Raw genomic sequence first — 22,748 nt, 5'->3', positions numbered from 1 at the left:
TTTCTAGTGAGACTTAATTTAATTGTTCATTTGCCAGTAAATCTGATGAAGAGAGATTTATAAGAGAAACAAACTTCATGAGAGGTAAACTTTCAGCAGGGGGCTATGTTCGTTTTCCTCTAGTTCTTAATATGTGCGCACAAGTCTAGAACATCGCATAGAAAGAATTTAAAAGTACCATGCATCCATCTTAACCTGCAAGAAAGTTATGCAGGTTGACTATACTGGATACTTGCGTGATGAATTGTTTCTTGTTGTCACTTCCATGAATGAATCATTCATTTGCAAATAATAATACCCAAGACAAATACTAAGTGTGAGATTAATATGACAAAGACAAATCAAATAGTCTTGATTTATTTGATATTTCAATCGGAAAAGTGTGCTGTGGAACCATAAAGTGAAAAAGGTGATGTGGCTTCAATGAAATTTCTGTTCTTTGGCTCTAAAATTTTCAGTCAGAGCAGATAAATGCTTCTCACCTGTCATAGTAAGCTCTTGAATTGTCTGATCTTCTGTTGATGGATTCTTGGTCAGATAAGATCAGATCGCATCACTGAATCAACTTGAAGATTATTTTATTGTTATGGTCCTTTCGTCAAGTTTGTTAGAAAAGTTCTATAATCAATATTCCTAGATTGTTTCCTTGTAAGAAGAAGAAAAACCATCTTCATGAATTATCGCTATCAATGAGGAAAGACGTCGCTGAAGAACTGACGTTCCAATATCCTCAAAAATTTGCAACAACGATGAAAAATCTAGTCTCTAAAAGGATGGAGCAACCAAGTCTGCTAAATCCAAAAGCAAACGCATAGCTCCACAAGTTTTTTTCACAACGGGTCATTATCAACAGCACACTTGTACCTGCAATAGACCAACAGAAAGGAACATCTGACAAGAACTGCAAGGATCCAATTCAAACCTGATCACCTAACAAGTCATCGAATTAGACTCCGGGTGGCAATTTCTTGCAGTGCGCATCAATCATTAACAATTTCAGTTACAAGAGCATCTTGCAAAGCAGCGTGTGAATATGGTAGGATTGGTCTGGTGCTAGGAGTCTACCTTAATCAGATGCAGGAGCTTTCAGTGTGAAAGAGAAGCCGTGAAAAAGAAAGAGATCTCACCTTCCAGGAGCTGAGAGATAATGCTAAACAACAAAAGGTGTAGAGCTCCACTGAGTAAAGCAAAAGGCAAAGGAAGGCTATACTGTCCAGGGAATGCCAAAATTAGTGGTGATGATGAAGCGAAGATGATGGCTACCATCGCATGACGCAATTTTCACATCATCCAATAACGACCGTGCAAATAAAAAGAAGAGATATCAAGTTCAGAGAAAAAAGGAAGAGATGTCAGAGGCTGCAGAATCATGATCCTGCAGAGATAAGGCAGAGAAGTCTCTGTTCTTAATTTGTGTGGTGCCCTGATAGTTCATATTAAATGCCAGGAGCCCAGAACTGTTACATAAATTAAGCAGCTACATCACAAAGCAGAATCCATTAATATGAATGATCTCCAAATCTTCTATCGATCAATTTTCATTCAAATTGTCTCACTAAGTTGAGTTAACACATTATTAGAATGTCCATGGCAAACCAGCAGTACTGTTGTCACTCAGTCCCATCTCTCCAAACTTCAACATTCTTGCCATCAGCCCCTCAAGCACATCTGAATCTGTCGCGAACATCGCATGGGTGATGCCAACAACACCAGGATTCTGGCTGTTGAGCACTGAAAATGTTGTCGAAGGACCAAAACCATAGTTGATGATGTAGTGAACCAGACCACGGGGGAAGATGAACACCTCCCCCTCCCCCAGGGTCTTCTGGAATAGCCTACCCTTGGTGTCAAAGAAGCCGACCGCCACGCTGCCACCATGGACAAACATCATCTCCGACGCCCGTGGGTGAGAGTGGGGGAGCACCACCCCACTGGGGGCGATGTCGGTGCGCGCCATGGCCAGGCCCTGGGTGTTTAGCCCAGGGAACTCAGTGGCGGTGACCATGTTCACCGACGACTGGAACATGTTGTTCAGGTCTCCAGCATGGTTCAGCAGCAGGGTCTTGAAGTCGGAGGCCAAGATGGTGCTGGGATGCTTGCAGAGGAAACCATTCATGAACACCTTCCTCTCACCCTGAGGTGCCATGGGGCATACATCCTGCAGAGAAGGGCTATCTGACAGGGCTTTTGGAGCATAGATGCCACTGAGAAGAATGTAGGAACACAAGGGGACGACGAGCTTCATCTCTTGTAACTTTTGGACATAAGGAAGCAGAACATGTGTTAAATAGTGTGATGAGAAAGGAGTGAAACCAAAGTTTGTTCAAACTGTAAATATTGCTTGGAGTTCACTGCATGATTTGCTTTGGATTGTAGCAAAAGAGTACAGACAACTACGTGTAGTCACAGAGAATGTCACAGCAGCTGTCCTACATCACAAAAAGCAAACACAGTTCTGAAATCGAATTCTGATCCAGAAGAATATCTGATTACCGGTTTGGACATACATCGAGTTTCAATACAGGATACAGTCGAATAAGCCAAATCTAAAACACTAGATTACTCTTGGTATACGACATGTGAGCTTCTATGATTCACCTTGCGGTATTATCCACCACAACAAGAGAAGCTCAAAGATAGAAACAAGAAGGCAGCATCTGTTAAACGCCCCCAAAAAATCATGGCATGAAACAGATAATATGCTTACTGTAGTGGTGCACCAATGTCGAAATTGAAGTCTTTAACTAGCATCTGACTGTAGCTACTTGATACTCCGTGGATGTCATTGTGATGATGTAAACCGTGAATACAGGGCCGATACTGCCAATCACCTTCTCTTCCTAGTTTTCCCAGTGTTGGAATTTGTCGATGTTGGCGAAGCCAGCTTAGCATCATCGTTGGAGTTTCCATTAGCAGGTGCACTCTTAAGCTCATCAGGAATAGCAAGTGCAGAAGAATACTGCTTAATCCTCCAAGAAATTAGAATGCTGGACACAATGCCAATTGCAGGAAACAGGTAAGAGTAGATATGGGACTTCTTAGATCCTGTAGTGGAGGCCACTGCTGCACCAGCAAGGCTTATGATTGACACATTCTGTAGTATCATTGGTAAGCAGCCGATAATTGTGGGAAGGAGAAAATCTCTGAAAAATCCAACATCCGTGGCTGATAGAGCGTAGTTGATGATGTAGGAAGGCAAAGGCGAGAATCTCGCAAGCAATACGAATTTCCAGCCATCCCGCTCAACCCCTTTAACCACAACATGGAAGTACTTGTTCCTCTGTAGCCATTCCATTGCTGAAGTGAAATATCTGAAAACCGCCCTGAGGAAATTCAGAAAGATTGGTTAGGAAAGAGAGCTAGAACAGAAGATTAGTGTGCAAACAAACAAGACATGAATAGAAACTGTGATCTATAACACAAAGCCTTGTCCACAGAAGCTGATAGAAAAATAATACCAATCCAGAATGTATAATCAGCCAAGTTAGCTGATGAACATCAACATAGAGTAGGCCACAGTGCAATTGCCACTAGTGACAGAATCCCTGTACTCTGAACTTTTAATGGGTTAGAGTAATATATTGCAGTGTCTTCTGTCATCCTGATTATTCTACTCCTATCCATGGCTGAGTTTCACGCAACAAATTGTAGTCTGAATTGAGCATTTTTCAGTTATCCCAAAGCCAACACATCTAGAATATGATTTAGTTTACGTTTTCCAGATGTTTACAACTCTATAGCCTATCACTATTTATGAACAACAGCCAAACAATATTCTGCATAGCACAAACATGATCAAGACACCCATTAACTCAGGAAATGGTGTATCACCACTATGACAACCAACTTGTATGGAAAAACAGCCATTACCACGAGTAAAAGATAACCAACTAAGAACTAAAGGAGTTAGTACCTACGATAACCAACTAAGAACTAAAGGAGTTGTATGTAAGGTTAAAAGTCTAAGAGTTGTTTGTGTGCAGCCAATTTCATGTATCAATTTGTTTCTCATGACTTTATGCATCGTTTGGGTACAGCCCTGGGAAAGCTGCCTGGGCCAGGCAGCAACATCCAACCCCAGGCGCTCAAAATCGGACGCCTAAGATTGCTGCCTGATCCAGACAGCTTTCTTAGGGTCTCAACAACAGAAGTATAGGTAATGAACCTCAAGTTTAATAATTTATTTGCACTGTGTATTGCATTATCATTACTAAAATGGGTCGATGCTGTTTTCCTTGAAAACAAGAAAATTAATCCAGGAGACAATGACCAAGGAGGTATAGCTCATTAGGTCTTCTGACATTGTACACATTGTACAAGTGGCAAGCGCGGAACCAACATTGCTTCCACACTGCACAATTGTTGCATAGTTGCACTAAGCTATCATCAACCATCTGAGGGCATGAGTAGCTGAGTCCATTATTTATGTAAAAGAAAACCCATTGTTATCTTTACATAAATGTTAACCTCCTAGTAAAACACATGTGGTACCTAAAATAAATATGTTGTTCATTATGATACCTAACTAGGTTGATGCGCCATGTATTCAAATGTTAGTATGAGTTTGCATGGAGAAGTCTAGTGCATGAATACTATATACAAAGCAAGTGCAATCTTTGAGAACTCAAAGGCCAGTAAAGTAGTTTGTGGTAAATAAGCTGCACGCCACCTTACTGATATATGAATCAAGATGAAATAAATGAGCACTACCAAAATATGGTTATCAGAAGTAAGTGGTGCAATCAGACATTAGAATTCATCAGGTGGAATAAGCACAGTAATCCATTACAATCAATCCATGTGAAAGTCTATTATTTTGCCACTTTCTTGCTCCAACCTACGCTCTTGCCCTCCCTCGTGATGCCAATTCTATCCTCCCCCTCTTCGGCCTCAAGTTCAACTCACAACTATGTTACCCGAATGTAGCACGACTGAACAATTATAAGGGCCAAGTACAAGAACACTACTATTCAGCATTCATTACTCTCGTCTAGACACATCAGAGAAGAAAACAAGTCATGCTGAAGGTAACACCTAGATCTCACTAATTACCTCCAAATCCTATCAACATGACCCAATTATGCACAACTGAAAAATAATACAGGGCCAAATACTGCATAATTCCAAATTCCGTGGACGCAAGAAAGCGAACAAAATGGCAAACCAACAGAGAAAAGGTAACTTCTTTTTGTCTAGAACATCCCAAATCTACTTTTCTTACTGCCAGTCCTAAACCCCCACGATCGGTGCCACGCACAAACAACTTTGAGATCGCGCGTTCAAAGCAACAGAATTCTCAGATCTCGCCTCCTATGCACAGACAAAGTAACCAGGAACGCAGCAGAGACTCAAGCGCGAGAATACGATAAGATAGGAGAAGCGCGGTGACCTGCCGATCCAGAAGGAGATCGAGGCCCCGAGGACCTTGGCGGAGAAGACGCAGGCGACGCCCGGCAGGAAGCCGAAAAGGAGCGCGGCGGCGCCCTCGAAGAAGATGGCGTAGGGCGGGCAGAGCGCGAGCGTGAGCGCGTGCGCGGCCACGTAGGCCGGCGCCGCCCAGGGCCCCAGCGCGCCGCGGGCCTCGCGGAACGCCGCCACCGCGGAGGCCCCGTCCCACCCGTACCGCCGGCCCGCGCCCACCGCCAGCGCCACGGCCGCGAACGCCGCCGCGCCGCGCGCCCACCCCCTGCCCCGCCGCGCCGCCATCGCCCGCCGATCCCCCGCGCACAATTCGCCGGCCGCCTGGCCTGGCTGGTGACCGGTGGCTGCGTGTACGTGGCGAGCGAGACCGGGACGGCGACGGCGTGCGGCGGCGGAGATGGCAGTTAAAGCGGGGCACGGCGGCGCCGGTCCTGACGTGGCGGAGGGGACGCGGTCGGTCGGATCTGGATCGTGCGGTTGGACGCGGTGCCAGGCTGTGAGGAGGAAGAGGACTATCCTTTTGTTCCGGGTGCTTGGTGGGGCCGGGCTGCCAGTGAGCAGAGCACGTGGTGCTATCTGCTGCCGCCCGGAAAGCCGGGACGACTCGGGATTGGGAGTGGGCCCGGAGTGCAGCGGGGACCATGGCCCACGTAGCCAATACAAGCCCAATGATTGCAGCACGGCCCAAACAGAGCGCATGCGCAGTTTGATTTGTCTGTGCACATGTGTACTTGGGCCTTTTGTATAAGAGCCAGTAGTACTCCGACTGTGACGGCCGGCGCATGCTCATGGCCTTCGCGAGTTGCGGCGCCTGTTGAAGGAGAGGCCAAGAAAAAGAAGGCGATGCCTGACGGTGGAGAGCCGAGATCCGTTGATTTTCTTTATCATTGTACTTCAAATTTGTTGATTTTTTGTTGGGTTGAATTTACCTAAGGCAGTGAAGATAGATACGAGGATTTCATTTTTCTTGATTGTCAATTTTGATCGGTCTATTCGGGCACGACCTAGACCGAAACCGAAACCGAATTCTTCGGTCTTCATAAATCTACGAAGACTGATCAGTCTTCGATTTTGGATAACCGAAAATTTCAATAGCCAAGGAACCGAACCGATCGGTTCGGTCTAACCGAATGCCCACCCTGATTATAAGGCATCCTAACTCTCCAGGTAGAATGGTTTTAATAGCATTAATTATACCACCACATAGGTCTTTTAGCTTACATGGCACCGTAATAAATAGAGAGAGTGGACAGAGAGGAAGAAACTGGATCTCATGCAAGACCCAGAGTGTCAACACGTAAACCAATACGCTATACACTACAGGTTCTGTACTGGGAGTGAGATTGTGTCCTCATAATAAATGGAGAATAAATATGATAGGTGGAGAAAAAAAAGTGAGTTTAAGGACCTGTTTGGTAGCGCTCCAGCTGCTTTGCTCCAAGCAATAATCAGGGGAGCGCTACCAAACGCCAATTTTGGGGATCGACTCGATTGTGAATCGAGTCTGGAGCGGAAAACTAATTCCACGTAGAAGGAGGAGAGCGGAAAAACCTGCTCCCGCGATTCTCTTCCGCTCCCCACACACGTCGTCCCTGCACGCGCCGACCGGCCGCTCGCCCACCTGTCGCGCATCCCCACTGAAGCTCGCCGGAGGTCAATTCGAGACGGCCGGACCTCAGCCCACCCGCCGTAAGTCCCCGCGCGCCTGCTGAGGTTCCAGGCGCAAGTCCCTGTCCGCTCGCCCGCCCGCTTGCCGGCCGTCCCGGCCCGAACTAAGCCTGCTGGCCACGTGTCCCTGCCCGCTAGCCGGCCAAGCGTCCCCGCCCTCCCGCTCGCCGGCCGGTCGCGCGACCCCGCCTGCCCGCTTGTCCCTTGGCCGGTCGCGCGACCCCGCCTGCCCGCTCGCCCGCCGGCCGCGCGACCCCGCCATAGCTCAGCTGGAGGTCGATTCACGGCAGTTGGAGCTTAGCCGGAGTTGGATTTGCGGTGGCCGGAGCTGGAGCCTCACCAGAGCGCCACCAAACAGGTTATTTTAGGGAGCACGAGTGGCTGAAGCGGGAGCACCTAGGATTGAGGAGCCGAGCAGAGCGGAGTTGCTTTGGAGCGCTACCAAACGCGCTCTAATAAAAATCCACAGCAAGACATCATGGGTTATAGAGTTTAGTTTATAAAGGCGGTGTCTTGATGATATGACAACATAGAGACACTACCCATAGACATTATGGGTTGGGATTGCCCTAAGGTAATGTAGGCGGCCTGTATGCATTGCCACATCACATTGATACTGAGGTGGAGGAAAGAGGAGAGAAGAGAGAGGAGAAGCGGGCTGCAAGTCAAGTTAAAAAAAATTAAGAGAATAAAATGGACCATATATTAATGATGGAACCTATGCACCGTATACAATTTGGCTTTTGGATGGGCTGTAAGAGCAGGCTAAATTATAAGACTTCCTCTAACAGTTTGGTTGCTAGTGCTGCGATGTAGCGTAGGAGTAATGCATACATAAGCAAAATAATATATGCAGATTTATTTATTTTATCGATATTACTCGAGTAGAAAACAAACAAAAATCAACCAGAATATGGACACACACAAGTACACAACTGAAATAATATAAGAAAGGGACTGGGACAACCATAAATTTTGCAAAAACAAAAACAACAACAACAACAACAGAAGTTAGTGGAAATAACATACAGAAACATCTGGAAAAGAAAAACACAATAGGAGATAGCTTCGTCTCTCGAGTTTGCGTGTTCATGCTGCAGCGGCGGGGTGCTTGGGCACAATTACGACAACGAAAGGCATGGCAAGGGGAGGAGGCCTCCTCCAGCGAGCTATTCTAGTTAGTAACCGATACTTTGGGTTGGGATTAGGGTTAGTGTTTGGATTCCGAAGAGCTTCTCTCCATTGTCGGGTGAAGGACAACTGGTAGGCAAGGTTAGTTGGGATGGGACCATCAAGCCAACATCTCAATCAAGTCAGGTTAGTATGGTGGTGGGAGGAGGCGGCGGACCTGGTGTGGAGCCACACTGGGACAGGCAAGGCGTCATCTGCACGAGCGGCAATAAAATTGGGAGAGAGGAGCTCGAAGACTATCTTGTGACTGTTAGGCTGGTGCCAATGGGGGGCGGTGCCGCCCCTCTATCGGCGCGGCGCAGGCGGGAGGCGGGCGGGAGGGAGAGAGAGGGCGGGATCCATCCCGCCGGGCGGGAGCGGGCGCTATCGCCCCGCTCGCGCCCGCGTTGGCAGGCGCGCGGGGGCGGGAGGCGGGCGGGAGCGAGGCGGTGCGTGGGCGTCGGCGTGCGCGGGCGAGAGGGGTGGGGCGGGAGTGACGTGGCGCGTTTCGATTGGTCTACGCGGACTATCCGTTGAACTAGCCATTATTTGACCGTTTGAACTTCAAAAAATTTGAAAAAAAATTGCAAAAAATCCCAATTTTCATCCCCAACCCCGCTATAAATACCACACCCGGTTTTCATTCCTTCCACACCCCATTTGAGCTCATTTCTCTCCTCTACAATCCGAAATCTCTTCCACCATGACCGGTTGGTCTCCAGATTTCCATACCTTCACCGATCTCTTGCAGTACGACAAGTCACAAGCATCTCCCCAAGATGAGTCTTCTCCGATGCATCGCCGCTCCGATGTCAATTCTTCACCGCAACCCCGGGCATTATTCCCCCCTGCTGCACCTCCGGCTCCGGGGGCACCTCCACCGCCATATCATTATCCGTACGGTCCGTACTCATACCCACCACCTCCATATGCTCCACCTCCAGGCTCAAGGAGCGGGACTGAAGGTCCATACCCACCACCTTCGTACGCTTCACCTCCATATGCTCCACCTCCGTACGCTCCACCTCCATATGGTCCATACCCACCACCTCCGCACGCGGCATCCACTTCCAAGCTCTGTCTCCATTAAGTCTCAAAATGAAGGAGCGGGAGCAACCAAACCAAAGCGTCCAAAGAGACTTGACTGGACGATTGCGGAGGAGGAAAAACTGGTAATTTAATTAGTGTTCATCTATTTAAATATCATATTTTTTTTCAAATAACTAACAATATATTCGGGCTAGGTACATACTTGGGTTTATCACTCGAATGACTCTATCACCGGCAACAACCAGACCGGTTTGAGTTTTTGGGGCCAAATAGCAGAGACCTTCAACTCTACCGCGGAGCCGTCCCGTCGTCGCACCGTGAAGCAACTGAAGGATCATTGGAATGTGTACAACCGCGAGGTGATCCTGTTTAATGGATACTATATCCAAGAAGAAAGAGTACGTCAGAGTGGAGCAGACGATGCAATGGTCATGGAGGGGGCAATGGCGAGGTACGAGAACGACCCAAAAGTGACGACAGCATTCAAGCGCCATCATTGGTGGAGAGCTGTTCGCCACGAACCCAAGTGGGCAGCGAAATATGGTTCTGGCAGTGGATCCGATGTGAGTAGCAAGAGAACCCGCCTCGGAGTTTCGGGTGAGTACAGCTCCGGTGGAACAGAAAACACCGAAGAGGACAATCAGACTCGTCCAATAGGCCGTGATAGGGCCAAGGCGGCTAAGCGGAAGGAGAAGGCTAAGGGGAAGGAGAAGGGGAAGGAATCCTCATCAAGCAGTGCAGTAGCAAGTAAAGCATTTGCAATGAAGAACATGTGGGGTGGCTTAGTGAAGGCTAAATTATTCAAATAATGGAACATAACGAAGTCCTGATCAACCGTGGATATGGACGAAGCAGAAAAACGTACTCATTTCAAGGCTGTCAAGATGGTGAAAAAAGAGCTTGGACTAGACGAGGATTCGGAGGAGGATTAGAATTTTCTTTTAATTATTATGTATTTTTGCTATTTTTAATTGCAATGTAATTTTATTTTTTAATTATGATGTAACCGGTAATTTTTTTAGTTGAATAAAATTAGTTTATTGAATTATTTTGCGTACGCGAACAAAAGAGATTGAAATAATTAAATCTGGAAAAGAAAAGCTGACGTGGAGGAGAGAGAAGTGAGAGCTAGCACTATAGCCTGTGCATTGGAGGGGTGGGGTGAGAGTGGGGTGAGAGTGAGGGTGAGAGCTGACGTGGCGGGGAGATATCTTTCCCCACCACTGGACTCAGCCTTAGAGCAAGATCCGATGGCTGAAAAAAATGGAGTATGGAGAGGGGAAATGCTACGTCGTGGAAATGGAAAAATGCTCACTATAGAGGCTGGAGGGATTGAAAAAACAGGTACTCCTGCATCCAAAAAATAAGTCACTTTAGAAAGTTTAAAGTTTATGATAGATTTATAGGGATGTAAAATAAATGCGTCTACTCCCTCCATCCTGAAATATAAGATATTTTGGTTTGTCCTTATTCAAACTATTCTAAGTTTGATCAAGTTTATAAAAAGAGTAATAATATCTTGAATGTCAAATGAGAATAATTAAATTTATTATAAAATATATTTTCATAATTTACTTATTTGATATTTTAGATGTTACTATTCTTTTCTATAAATTTTGTCAAACTTAAACTTCTTTAACTTAAGGCAGACAAAAATGCCTTAGATTCTGTTTGGATGTCGATATTGGAGGGTATGGTATTGAATTGGGTTCAATACCAAATCAACCATGGTGTTGAAATGGATCACGATTCAAATTCAGTTGTTTGAATGACCATTGAATTGCCTTTTGGAATCCTAGAAAGCAGCCAAATTCAATTCCTGTTTGGATGTACACAAACATGAGATTAGCATTTGCCCCGCATGGCAAACGACCACTACCCCAAGATAAGCATAGCGATCCTCCAGCACCGCTTGCAGGCGGCGCTCCATCAAGCTGCCGCCCGACGAGATCCAGCTCGCAAAGAAACTGCGGCCTCCAGGAAGAATAGGAGGGGGGCGCAAGAAAGAGGAGGAGGGGGGCCGCACCGGCAAGGAAAGATAGGGAGGGGAAGCTGGCCGCCAAGAAGAAGGAGGGAACCACGGCAACGAGGAAGAAGAGGAGGGGCCGCGGTCAAGATGAAGAAGAGGAGGGGATGCTAGAGGAAGAAGCAGAGGGGGCGCTGACGAAGAAAACAAAGAGGGAGGTGCAACCATGAGGAAAAAGACAAGGGGGCGTGTCCGCCACGAAGAAGAGGAGGGGGTCGTGGTGGAGGTTGCGGGTGGAGCTTCGGCGACAGAGGCCGGGCCGGTGGAGGTTGTCGCGAGGAAGAAGAGAGGCCAATTCATCATACTACAGAGGAGCAGGGGTTTGATTTCCAATTCCAAACCATCCAAACAGCCGTTTTCAAGTTAGCTGGTACTAATTCTGAATTCTGAGACCGAATATCTACGTCAAATGCAGTGTATTATTTCAGAACGGAGGGAGTACTTATTAAATATATTTGGCACTAATTAATTATTGCATGCACATGCACCTACCAAATAGGATAAAGTAACTTATTTTTAAATAAATTTTGAATCATAAGTTTTTTTAGACGGAGGAAGTACTTTATCATTGCTGGTTTTACTTGGTTGAACTTTTTTTTTCTGGTTTTTTCTGAGAACAAGCAGGTGAAGCGAAGGGTTGCTGCAGTGCAACGTGACAGGACGTGACTGCACCGATTTATGTTGCTGCAGTACGCACGTCTTGACTCTAGGAGTTGACCAGGCACGTGACTCTGCATTCACTGCGCCCTCGAGATCTACTGCCCGAGCGCTTGATGATAGGCTAGCTCATCACCGTGGGTCGCTGGGACGCTGGGGAGCATCCGCGCCGCCATGGACGGCTTCGTGTTCAGCTCGGCGAAGGGCGCGGTGGACTCGCTCCTGGGCCGCCTCGCCACGGCGCTCACCGACGAGGCGCAGCTGCTGCGCGGCGTCCGCGGCGACGTGCGCTTCATCAGGGACGAGATGGACAGCATGAACGGCCTCCTCCTCCACCTCGCCGCCGGCGACTCCGGCGCCGGCCACGGCCACCACCACGTCCGCGCGTGGATGAGGCAGGTCCGGGACCTCGCCAACGACTCGCAGGGCTGCGTCAACCGCTACGTCCGCCACCTCGGAGCCACCGCCCGCAGCCGCCGGAGGGGCCCGCTCGGCTACCTCCGCCGCGCGCACCGCCTGCTGTGGACGCTCCGGGCTCGCCGCCGGATCGCCAGGGAGATACAGGAGCTCAAGGTGCGCGCCCGCGAGGTCGGCGAGCGGCGCAAGCGGTACGGCATCACCTTGCCCCTCCCGCTCGCCGGTGGCGGCGACCAAGCAGACCGCGCCCGCTGCCACGTGCCACCGGTCCCGCTCCCGCATGCCACCGCCGGGCCTGGCGACGACGCCCGGAGGCTGGCCCTGGAGGGCCACGAAGGGCCCGTCGTGTCCGGCGAGGACGTCAGGAAGCTGACCAAGTGGCTCACGGAGGACGCGTACGACAACGGCCGGCTCAGGATCATCCCCGTCGCCGGGCCGAACGGCATGGGCAAGAGCGCCCTCGCGTGGCGGGTGTACCGGCACCCCGCCGTGGCGGCCCGGTTCGACTGCCGCGCCTGGTGCAACGTCGGCGACCCGCACGGCGGCCTCTCGTGGGCCGACGTCGCGGCGCGGCTGCTCGGCAGCCTCGAGACCCGCGACGGCGTCGGCGTGCAGAGGTGGGAGGACGACGCGCCCGTGAGCGAGCTCAAGGCGCACCTCAAAGGCAGGAGGTTCCTGCTCGTCCTCGACGGTCTGGAGGAGCAACCGACGCTGGCGGCCATGGAGGAGACCCTGCGGTGGTGCCCGTACGACGCCGGCAGCGCCGTGCTGGTGACCACGCGGAACGAGACCTTGGTCCTCAACTGCGACACCTACAGCATCCTGCACCTCAAGACCCGGCCTTCCGTCGTTGACGCCTTCATGGACAGAGCTCTCACCATGGTTCCCGACGTCGCTTACGGCATGGCGGTTGTTCTGAGGAAGATCCTCTCAAGGTTCTCCACGGACCCTTTCTACACGAAGATGCTGCTCCACCTGCTCTATGTCAACCCAAGCAGAACAATGCAAGAGCTTCAGGGACTGTCAACCAGGCTGACCGATGAGGAACCACTGAAGAACGCGAAGCAGATGTTCATGTTCAGCTACGACGACTTGCCCAGCCATTACAAGAGCTGCCTGCTGTACCTGGCAATCTTCCCTCAGGGATGCAGCATCAGGAGGAATAGCTTAATCAGGCGATGGGCCGTCGAAGGACTGGTTGGTAAAACAGATGGCCTCACTGCACTTGAAGCAGCTGACCGTTGCTTCGACGCGCTTCTCGACCGTGGATTTGTGGTTCCCAGAAACATTGGAGCTGCAGGCAGGGTCAAGAGCTGCAGGTTGGATCCTTCAGTTCATGACTTCATTACCTGGATTGCCCGGTACGACAACTTTGTCGACACAAACCTGCCATCCTCCTTGTCTCAACACCTCTCCATCTGCAACGGGGTTGATCTGCAACAGGTCGCAGCGAAACGACACGCCTCCAATTGCAAAGGTTTAAGGAAAATCTGCTGCTGTTACCCTGTTAGGAAAGTATCTGGCTGCTGTGACAGCATTATTGTGTTGCTGGAGTGGCTGCCATCATTCTCTCGATTGGAGCTGCTCAAAGTGCTGGACCTGGAAGCCTGTGATGGCTTGAAGAAGCACCATTTGGAGATCATCTGCAACCAAATATATCAGCTCAAGTATCTCTGCCTAAGGAGGACTAACGTCACCCGATTGCCCAAGGACATAAACAAACTCCGGTATCTGGAGACGTTGGACATCCGGGAAACCAAGATACGGGATTTCGGCACAAAACCTCTGATGCTTCAGATGCTCAAACACTTGCTTGCAGGCAGTATTGACTACAGTCCGAGAGAAGACATCATCAGGTCAAATGGATCTTTTTCCACTGTTTACATGCCTCACGGCATTGGGATCATGGGAAATCTGCAGGTCCTGTCTCACGTCCAAGTTTCCCACAATGATCAGCTGGACGAGATTAGCCAGCTTCTGCAGCTCAGGAAGCTAGGTCTGGTTCTCAGTGGCAAGGAAGTCGACCTCAAGCATTTCCTTCGAGCGATTGACGAGTTGCATAGCTGCCTCCGCTCTCTGTCGATCAAAATCAAGGAATCATGTAAAGTGACTTCCGAGATGCACATGGTGAATCCCTTGTTCAAACACCATCCAAAGTTCCTTGAGAGCCTGAGCATCTGCGGCCTGAGAAATGAACTGCCTTACTGGGTCGACGAACTGCATCAGCTTGCCAAGATAACCCTGAGTGAAACCTTCCTGACAGAAAATGCGCTAAGGACCCTGGGCCATCTTAAGGGTTTGCGCTGCCTTAGGCTCCGGCACAACTCTTTTGTCGCAAGTAGGCTTGCCTTTGGGGAAAGCGAATTCAGGAACCTTACGTTTCTGGTCATTGAAATAACCCACATTACCAACATAAGCTTCAGCCGAAAAGCAACACCTAAGCTTGAGAATGTTGTTTGGTCGTTCACCCAAGTACAGTCCATTTCTGGAATTGGATACCTTGAAAGACTGCATCGGTTTGAACTCAATGGCATCAGCATCCCGTATAGTGTCAGAGAAGCTAATGCGGCGTTTCCAAACCATTATGTTTTCAAATACAATCTGCAGAGTCATGGCTAATGATCACCACGAATCTTCACATGGATCTCATGGTAAGACCGGATGGCTGAAGTTTCTCTGATTTTTTTTTTCTGTTGCTTAAAAGGTTGCAAAACACTTTCTAGTTTTCAGCCACCTGAAAAAAGTAGCAATATGAGTAGTCTGCCTTGGCTCCATGCATGTACCAAGTACAGAAGTACAAGTACTGGAATCTGATATTCTGATTGATGGCAATGGATGATGAGCGTAACTGTAGAAACATGCTGCAATGAAGTGTTGTCAATTATACAATCGTGTCTATACTCTATTGTCCCTATGAAATGAAAGTTCAGTCCAGTTTGGAACCAATCGTGCCATACTTTTGTTCAGAAATAAAAAGAACGAGTTTACTTTCTGACTTCCTCTAGTTACATATTCAGCTTTGTGTCTGTAACTAGTTCTTCCCACTTATTTTGTGAATATAGGGGTAAATAAATAGAAATCCCCAATATATTATTCATGATTATCCTATATATCATATTAGTAGAGAGTTTTTCTTGGAAAGGTTGTCCATGAGGATGCTCCTTCTCTTACAAAACAGACAAAGGTACCATATAGTGGGGCACCGTATCGTGAAGAATTTTAAAAGGTTAGCAACTTTTTAACAGAGACAGTGAACACAAGACCAATCATCCAATTTCCATTAACTAACGGTACCATATAGCACTGCACTTTAATTCTGAATGTGCCATGACGGCTCACCTTATACAACAGCACTTGCAGCAGCATCACTGATACATACTTCACCAAGCTCTTACAGCCTTGCATCGAATTCTCTCATGAATGCTGATGTCAAGACGCTCAACTCCTTGCAGCGCCAGCCCTACGGAAGCGTATGTTCAGTGACCTCCTCCACCATTCCCATTCCTAGACCAATGTACAGAACAGCAGCACTCCGATCAAACTGAGCGAAATTCATAAACAGAAACATGAGAAAAGGTGCCATAACGATTATTCAAACTCACTCAGTTTTACCAGTGCACTGCATCCCCCAGCAGTTACCCTGGTTTTACTGAAATCAAAATTCAACAAGCTGACCATTGATATACATACGTACAGCAAAGCAGGTTATCCTTTTTTACCCCCCCCCCCCCCCCCCAAAAAAAAAAAAAGAGAGTCACCAAAGATGAAAATCCCCAACTCCAGTCAATCAGGGCCACCTTGATCCTAGGACGCAAATCGTCCAAGAGAACAGTGCATCCCCACTACGAACTAGTAGTAGAAAGCTGTTGTTCTCTGCCAAGAGGAATCAAAGCTGCAAACCAGCAAACGGTTCTAAGTAGCCGGCGTCGCTGTTCTTCCTGCACCTCCGGCACGCTGCTCTTCGCGCGTCTTCTTGCGGTCGCTGGTCCCGTCATCCTCCGCCCTCGCGAACCCGCCGTCGCGGACCGCGGCCACCGGATTAGCCGGCTGCCGGTTGTGGTGGCAGCGACGGCGAGAGCCACGGCGTTGATTTTTTTCTTTTTTTTTTGAGAGAGAGAGGGGTCACGGGCTCATGGGCTTGATCTGGGCCGCCAGGCTTGTACCTGCTTCATGGGCCCTGTCACCACCAATGGTCTTTTTAGCCCATGCCGTCGTAGTGGTGGGCTGTCCAGGCCATTCACATCTACCAAAAAACAAGAAGGAACAGCACCCTTTTGTTTTTCTTTTCTAAAAAAACCGTATTTTTCAACCCTTGACAAAGCGTGGGCTTCAACCTTATGATCTAATTAGTGCGAAAAAATCCCTCAACCTACTAAACTGATGCACAAGTCATCCCCATATTGTTGTCATCTAGCAACGTTTCAGGCCATGTAATCATCTAGCAAACCAATGCTTAGTCACGTCATTTGCCGACTAATCCATCTCACATGTCTAGTGCGAATTCGGAATTGATCAAATGATAAACCACCTAGATTATCTTGTGCTCCATTTGGTTCATGAAGTTTACAGCAATCAACAAGATGTACTTGTCTGTACTCATCACGGTGAGGTGAGTGAATCATTCATCGAGTACTCACAGCGAAATTAAAAAGTAAAGTTTTGCTAGTGAACCACCATATGATCACGTGGATCTGTTAGCATATGACGTGGCTAAACAACGATTAGTCAGATGATTCCATGACTAGTACCGTTGTTAAGATGAGACGGGAATGATTAGCGTATCAATTTAGTTAGTTGAGGGGTTAATTCACATCAATTATAAAGTGCAATCCTCATTTTGTTCACAGGAGTGCGCCTCCAGCCAATCACCACGCAGTTTGTCACCGTTCGTCCTCTCCTTCCGCGGCGAGCAGGCGGGCCAGCCAGCCAAAATTCCTCTTCCCCACAGCCAAGAAGGCAGCAAGCCAGCAAGCTGCAACTGCGAGCCCCATCCCGACCGGGCCACCGCCTCCCCGTCCCTTCTCTCTCCTCGGCTGTCGGCTCCACCTCCACCCCGCGCGCGCGCGCGGGCGGGCAACAGGTGTCGGGCATGCGGCCGCCACGTCCTCCCGGGCCGCCGCCACGTCTCCCCTCCCACCACCGCCGCCGCCGCCTCCACTTCCACCTCCTTGCCGCCCCCCTCCTTTGCTTCGCCTTCCTGACGCCAGCCCTCGCCGCCGCCGGGGCACCTCCAGCGGCAGCAGGGGACACGGGCGGAGAAGGCGGAATCATCTGGACCAGGGCCGCCGTCGCCTGGCCCGCCATGGTACGCCATCATCAGTCCTCGACCTTAGGCTCTGCTTCATCGTGCGATCTTTTTCTTGTCGCCCTCAAAAAAGGGAAAAAATCTTTTTTTCTGGCGTTCAACGGTGTTGGTGGCCTGATGTTGACATGGACCGAAGCCGTGCCTGCTCAATCGACGACGATGCTTCAGCTAGCTAAGCGTTCATCCGAGACCTTGCTCCCGCAGCAATTTCGGCACTAATGGTTCCTTGCAATCAGTTAGTGTATATTTCTATTGCGCCGTTCACGGTAGCTTGCTCGGCGGAGGCTGCAGGCGGCATGGTTGAAATTGCCATGGAGGTGCGCCGGCTATAAGCATTTTGGCACCTCGCGTCTGCGTAGCATTAGGATGTGGAGGAACTGACAAACTCGGTGGTCAAAGTTAGCAGGGCCATGGACAACGACAATGCCTACTACAAACATAATTAGGTTGACCAGCTGGTAGGTGTCAAAAAAAGTTGGACCTGGTAGCTTAGTTTAATTGGTGTGCTAAATGTTCTTATCAGCGGGGCCTCTCTTTCCTTCTTTCTTTACCCACTCTTTCATTGCCAGTAGGTGACTGCAGGTGTGCAGGGGGTGGCCAGGTAGCACAATGATACAGATTGGAACGAAATGTGGCAAATACCCATTTCCTGACACTTATGTTGATTAAGTTTTTCCAGCGAATTGTGCTGTATCCATTGGTAGAAAACAATCATGCTATGCATTTTAGTCTTATGTAAGTGATTATGCGTTTGGTAGTTGTACTACTAGTTAAGTGTTGCTACCACTTCAGTCAAAGGTAACTACATTTTTAATAATCAGTTTTCCAAAAGTCATGCGCCAAATCCAATGATAACAAGTGCCCCTCTGCACTTTCTAATTCTAGCTACAGGGTTCAAGGGGCACATAGCTAGAACTTGTATGTTCATACGCAAAAGGCCATAACTAAGAGTTTATTGTTCATTCATTGTGGAACACAGGCGTGGCCATCCAAATGTACATGGTTGCCCCTGCCAAACAGTGGGAGGTGTCATTCGTATACTCTTGTTTCCAAATACCACAAGATTTGGAAGGCACGACTTTTTCTACTGCTAAATACTTATAAATCTACTACTGTTAGTGTACCCTGTTCTGGACTGTTGGACCATCTTACCTGTTCATCTTCAGGACACAAAGGGAGTTATTTCTGCAACAGAAGTTTTGAAGAAAGAACCAGTTAGCGATGTGATTGCTTTAAAGGATTCCATGAAGTACTTCGATGCAGATTTCTTCAGCGACTCAAAAGTAAAGTTGAACTGCTCTCTTTTTTATAGCCTTCACACAACGTCAATATGTTAATGTTGTTGTTTGATCTATGCTGCTCTGCTCCTTGTAGCTGCATGAGATGGAAGATGGTGCAAAAGAATTTAATGTGCCTGCATTCAGAGAAAACCGGAAATTGGTCGCCTCGGAGAATGGTGGATTGCATAACCCTTCTGTTCTACTCTTCAAATCATCATGGAGTGGTGACAGCATGAAAAGTGAGGCCAGAACTTTCGACTACCCTCGTGCATCTGCAGTACATCGTCCAAGTAATGATGAAGATATTGCTTTTATGTCGGTCAGTTTTCTGAACCATCTTGTCACACATCGGTTATACAAATTTATTTGTTCTCGAGTAAGATAAGTAATGTTAACATCAGGTAATTGAGCTCGGAGAGCTTATTAGGACAAAGCAAATAACATCGCGTGAACTTACGGATGTATTTTTGAGGAGATTAAAGAGGTTAATCCGCGTTCCTGTTTTCCATGCATTCTTCATAGGACTTGCGTGAACACAACATATGGCTCACGATTATATTATCTTAATAATGTAACAGTTTTATACGTTTATTAGGTACAATCCTGTTCTTGAAGCTGTTGTTACTTATACTGAAGATTTAGCATACAAACAAGCAAAAGAGGCAGATGACTTGTTGGCACAAGGAAAATATCTAGGTATATAATTAATCAGCCTGCAATTCTCCACTATTGGCTCTATCTTTGGTCTGCATTTTCCCTTTGCTTCATTGGGAATATTATCTGGTAAATGTAGCTTCTCATTACAGCTAATGGTCACTTGGGTGTCATCTCATATTCTCAGTACATCTTATTGCGGAATACATAGTTTCAAGTTTATGCTCATCTCATGTGATGTGACTATTAGCCTGAACGCATAAGAATCTGTGGAGTAAAATGTGAACAAGTGCCTTTTCTCCTCAATGGGGCTAATTATGCTCTTTTTTCTCCATTGGTCTAATTATGCCTTATTTACGAATATTGTGATATTCCAACTGTCAAGTTTTTACTTCCTACTCAATATTATGCTAAGAAGTCAAAACTGATTGATACCAGGTCCTTTGCATGGTATTCCGTACGGCCTGAAAGATATAATTGCAGTACCACACTACAAGACCACTTGGGGATCAAGGACCTTTAAGAATCAAGTCCTTGATACCGAAGCATTCGTGTACAAAAGGTTTGTTCATTTTCCAGGTTATGCATCATTCTTTAAGCTATCATGTGAGATCTGTGCTGATTGCCTACCTTTCATGTGTGCCATTGCCCTTCAGATTGAAGTCAGCTGGAGCAGTCCTTGTAGCTAAGCTTGTTACAGGCTCACTTGCCTATGACGATATATGGTTTGGCGGAAGGACACGCAACCCCTGGAACATTGAGGAATTTTCTACTGGTTCATCAGCAGGTCCAGCGGCTAGCACCTCTGCAGGTTAGTCTATATGATCTGTATATGTGAACTAGGAATTTATAAAATATATGCTGCTATATGACGATATATATTTTTGCCCTGCGCTAGGAATGGTTCCGTTTGCAATTGGTTCAGAAACCGCAGGATCCATAACATACCCTGCTGCTAGATGTGGAGTAACTGCATTGCGCCCAACATTTGGAACAGTTGCACGGACCGATGTCATGAGCATCTCTGAGAGTTTGGTATACATACAACACTCAATGTTAACTTCTTAAGTTTTGTGCCAATCTTTGTAGTGATGAGTATCTGAGTGTACTATTCCAGGATAAGCTTGGTCCTTTCTGCAGAAGTGCAGTAGATTGTGCTATTGTACTAGACACAATTCGTGGGAAGGATGCCGGTGATCCGTCATCTCGTGAGGTTGCTTTGGGCGATCCATTTCATGTCGACATCACAAAACTGACAGTTGGCTATCTTGATGATGCTGAAATGGAGGTACTACAGAGTGTTTGTCTGTTCATCGATCTGTGGTTTTATGTGTTGGTCATTCTGATCCGCTCCTCAAACATGATTTTGTTGTTGCGAGCATACCAGGTTGTTGATGTTCTTTCCTCTAAAGGTGTCAAAATGGTCCCTTTCAAGTTGAACTACACTGTGGAATCAGTTCAGTCCATCCTGAACATAACGATGGACGTCGATATGCTTGCACATTTCGACAACTGGCAGCGGGAAGGACATGATGATGACTATGAGGCACAGGACCAATGGCCAGTGGAGCTTCGCCGTGCACGCTTGGTCCCAGCAGTTGATTATATACAGGTGCTTTACAGATAAAATTTAACTGCACATTTGTCGGTGCTTGCTTATTCATGGCCACGGGATCTGAGAATTATTATTTCTATCCTGACATCCTACGAACAGGCACAAAGAGCACGGGGCAAGCTGATCAAGGAAGTCAGAGATAGCTTCACTGTTGACGCCTTCATCGGCAACATGACTGACTGGGAGCGTGTCTGTCTTGGAAACCTTGTTGGTATGCCGGTAGTCGTGGTGCCAACGGGCTTGAAGAGCATCGAGGACCCACCGAAAGGTGGCACAAAGAGAAGGACCACTGTGACTACAGGCATATATGCTCCCCCTGACCATGACCACATTGTAAGTTTCTTCCTCTCATAACATATCAGATGTCTTAAAAGTAACAGGCATTAATACCTTCAGACCAAGAAACTTGTCTGTGCGGGCAGTGCGGCAACTATGCCTTCCTGATGTATTGACTCCCATTTCCTCACAGGCTTTGGCGTTGGCAATGGCTTACCAGTCTGTCACTGATCACAACAAACAGCGGCCGCCGATCGACAATCTGGGGCCGAATGACAGGATACACAGGTAGGGCAAAACCTGCTCATGAGGTGAGATGATGCTGGCACGAGGGTCTCCACGGAAGGGAGCTGAAAACAGGAGATGTACCGTAGCAAGATTGAGATAAATAAAATTCCAGAAATCTGCTGTCATCTCGCGTTTCAGTGGACCTGTGTTGCCTGATCTTGGGCCAGCCAGAATCGTAATGGCTGGGCTGCCATATTGCTTCTAGGCCGGTGGTATGCTGGCCTGCAGTCACGCTACACGTAGGCTCTTCTTTTTATTTTTCTCAATTTGCACTTCTTCTAGCATATCTTGCCTTTTACAGTTTGACAAAAAGGAACAGAAACCATTTGCCCTGAATATCATTGATCCACCAATATCCACCTTTTACAGTTTGAGCATTTTCTGGGTTTGGGCTGGGCCTGTTAAAAGCCTAACTCTTTTAGGCCTAAAATGTATGGAGTTTTTTTTAGAAAAGGGCTTAAAAAAATAAAATTCGAAAAAGGGGTGCCGATTGGGAAAAATTCGAAAAATAGGTACCTCCCACTTGTTGATCAGGCGGGAGGCGTGGGGCCGGGGATTCCCGCCCATCCAGCGGGCGGGAGGTTCCAAGACTATTAAGAGGCCCCTGACGCATCCGCCCGCTCGCCCAGCGGGCGGGAGGTTCCCACCTGCTTATTTTTTGTTGCTTTTGTTGGAATTTATATTTTACAAACTATTTAAAATTTATAGTGTGTGTCTCCTGATTAATCCTTAATCCCCGCATTAACCAGTTGCATAGGGATTCAAATGTCCTCTCATGCGGTCTGATAATTTCTCTAACCGCACAGTTGGATTCACTTAAATCTACCATATTCGGCCCATAAATCATATTTCCTTCTCCGTAATATATACTGAAAATATCCTTCTCGGAAGACATATCTGTCAATCATTAATAAACTAGCT

At 47.7% G+C, this 22,748-nt stretch overlaps 4 protein-coding genes across 5 annotated transcripts; 2 read left to right on the top strand and 2 right to left on the bottom strand.

The window, feature by feature from the left end:
• Window positions 1–1,309: 1,309 nt before the first annotated feature.
• On the bottom strand, window positions 1,310–2,279 carry LOC112903248 (germin-like protein 11-1). The gene has a single exon (XM_025972481.1). The coding sequence runs from the start codon at window positions 2,243–2,245 to the stop codon at window positions 1,577–1,579; it is 669 nt and encodes a 222-aa protein (XP_025828266.1). The 5' UTR covers window positions 2,246–2,279; the 3' UTR covers window positions 1,310–1,576.
• A 174-nt stretch (window positions 2,280–2,453) lies between these two features.
• On the bottom strand, window positions 2,454–5,924 carry LOC112903247. Its single transcript, XM_025972480.1, has 2 exons — window positions 5,390–5,924; window positions 2,454–3,323 (listed from the first exon to the last, which is right to left on the bottom strand). Exons 1-2 carry the CDS (start codon window positions 5,704–5,706, stop codon window positions 2,828–2,830), a joined length of 813 nt encoding a protein of 270 aa, XP_025828265.1. The 5' UTR covers window positions 5,707–5,924; the 3' UTR covers window positions 2,454–2,827.
• Window positions 5,925–12,166: 6,242 nt separating this feature from the next.
• On the top strand, window positions 12,167–15,028 carry LOC112903774 (putative disease resistance RPP13-like protein 3). The gene has a single exon (XM_025972981.1). The coding sequence runs from the start codon at window positions 12,167–12,169 to the stop codon at window positions 15,026–15,028; it is 2,862 nt and encodes a 953-aa protein (XP_025828766.1).
• Window positions 15,029–17,275: 2,247 nt separating this feature from the next.
• LOC112903283 (glutamyl-tRNA(Gln) amidotransferase subunit A) lies at window positions 17,276–22,193 on the top strand. Of its 2 annotated transcripts, XM_025972520.1 has the most exons (13): window positions 17,276–17,714; window positions 18,694–18,786; window positions 18,881–18,997; window positions 19,089–19,313; window positions 19,396–19,478; window positions 19,590–19,690; window positions 20,087–20,210; window positions 20,305–20,459; window positions 20,547–20,683; window positions 20,766–20,936; window positions 21,036–21,260; window positions 21,363–21,596; window positions 21,733–22,193. In XM_025972520.1, the coding sequence occupies exons 1-13, from the start codon at window positions 17,499–17,501 to the stop codon at window positions 21,829–21,831; spliced, it is 1,980 nt and encodes a 659-aa protein (XP_025828305.1). In that variant the 5' UTR covers window positions 17,276–17,498; the 3' UTR covers window positions 21,832–22,193. The 2 variants fall into 2 exon arrangements, with proteins under 2 accessions (XP_025828305.1, XP_025828306.1); XM_025972521.1 differs by lacking the exon at window positions 18,694–18,786 and having other exon boundaries at window positions 17,277–17,714.
• Window positions 22,194–22,748: the final 555 nt, after the last annotated feature.

Source organism: Panicum hallii, chromosome 8, assembly GCF_002211085.1.
Source record: "Panicum hallii strain FIL2 chromosome 8, PHallii_v3.1, whole genome shotgun sequence".
Lineage (NCBI taxonomy): Eukaryota > Viridiplantae > Streptophyta > Magnoliopsida > Poales > Poaceae > Panicum > Panicum hallii.
Note: the sequence above shows the minus strand (reverse complement) of the source record. Positions and strands in the feature narration are given on the sequence as shown.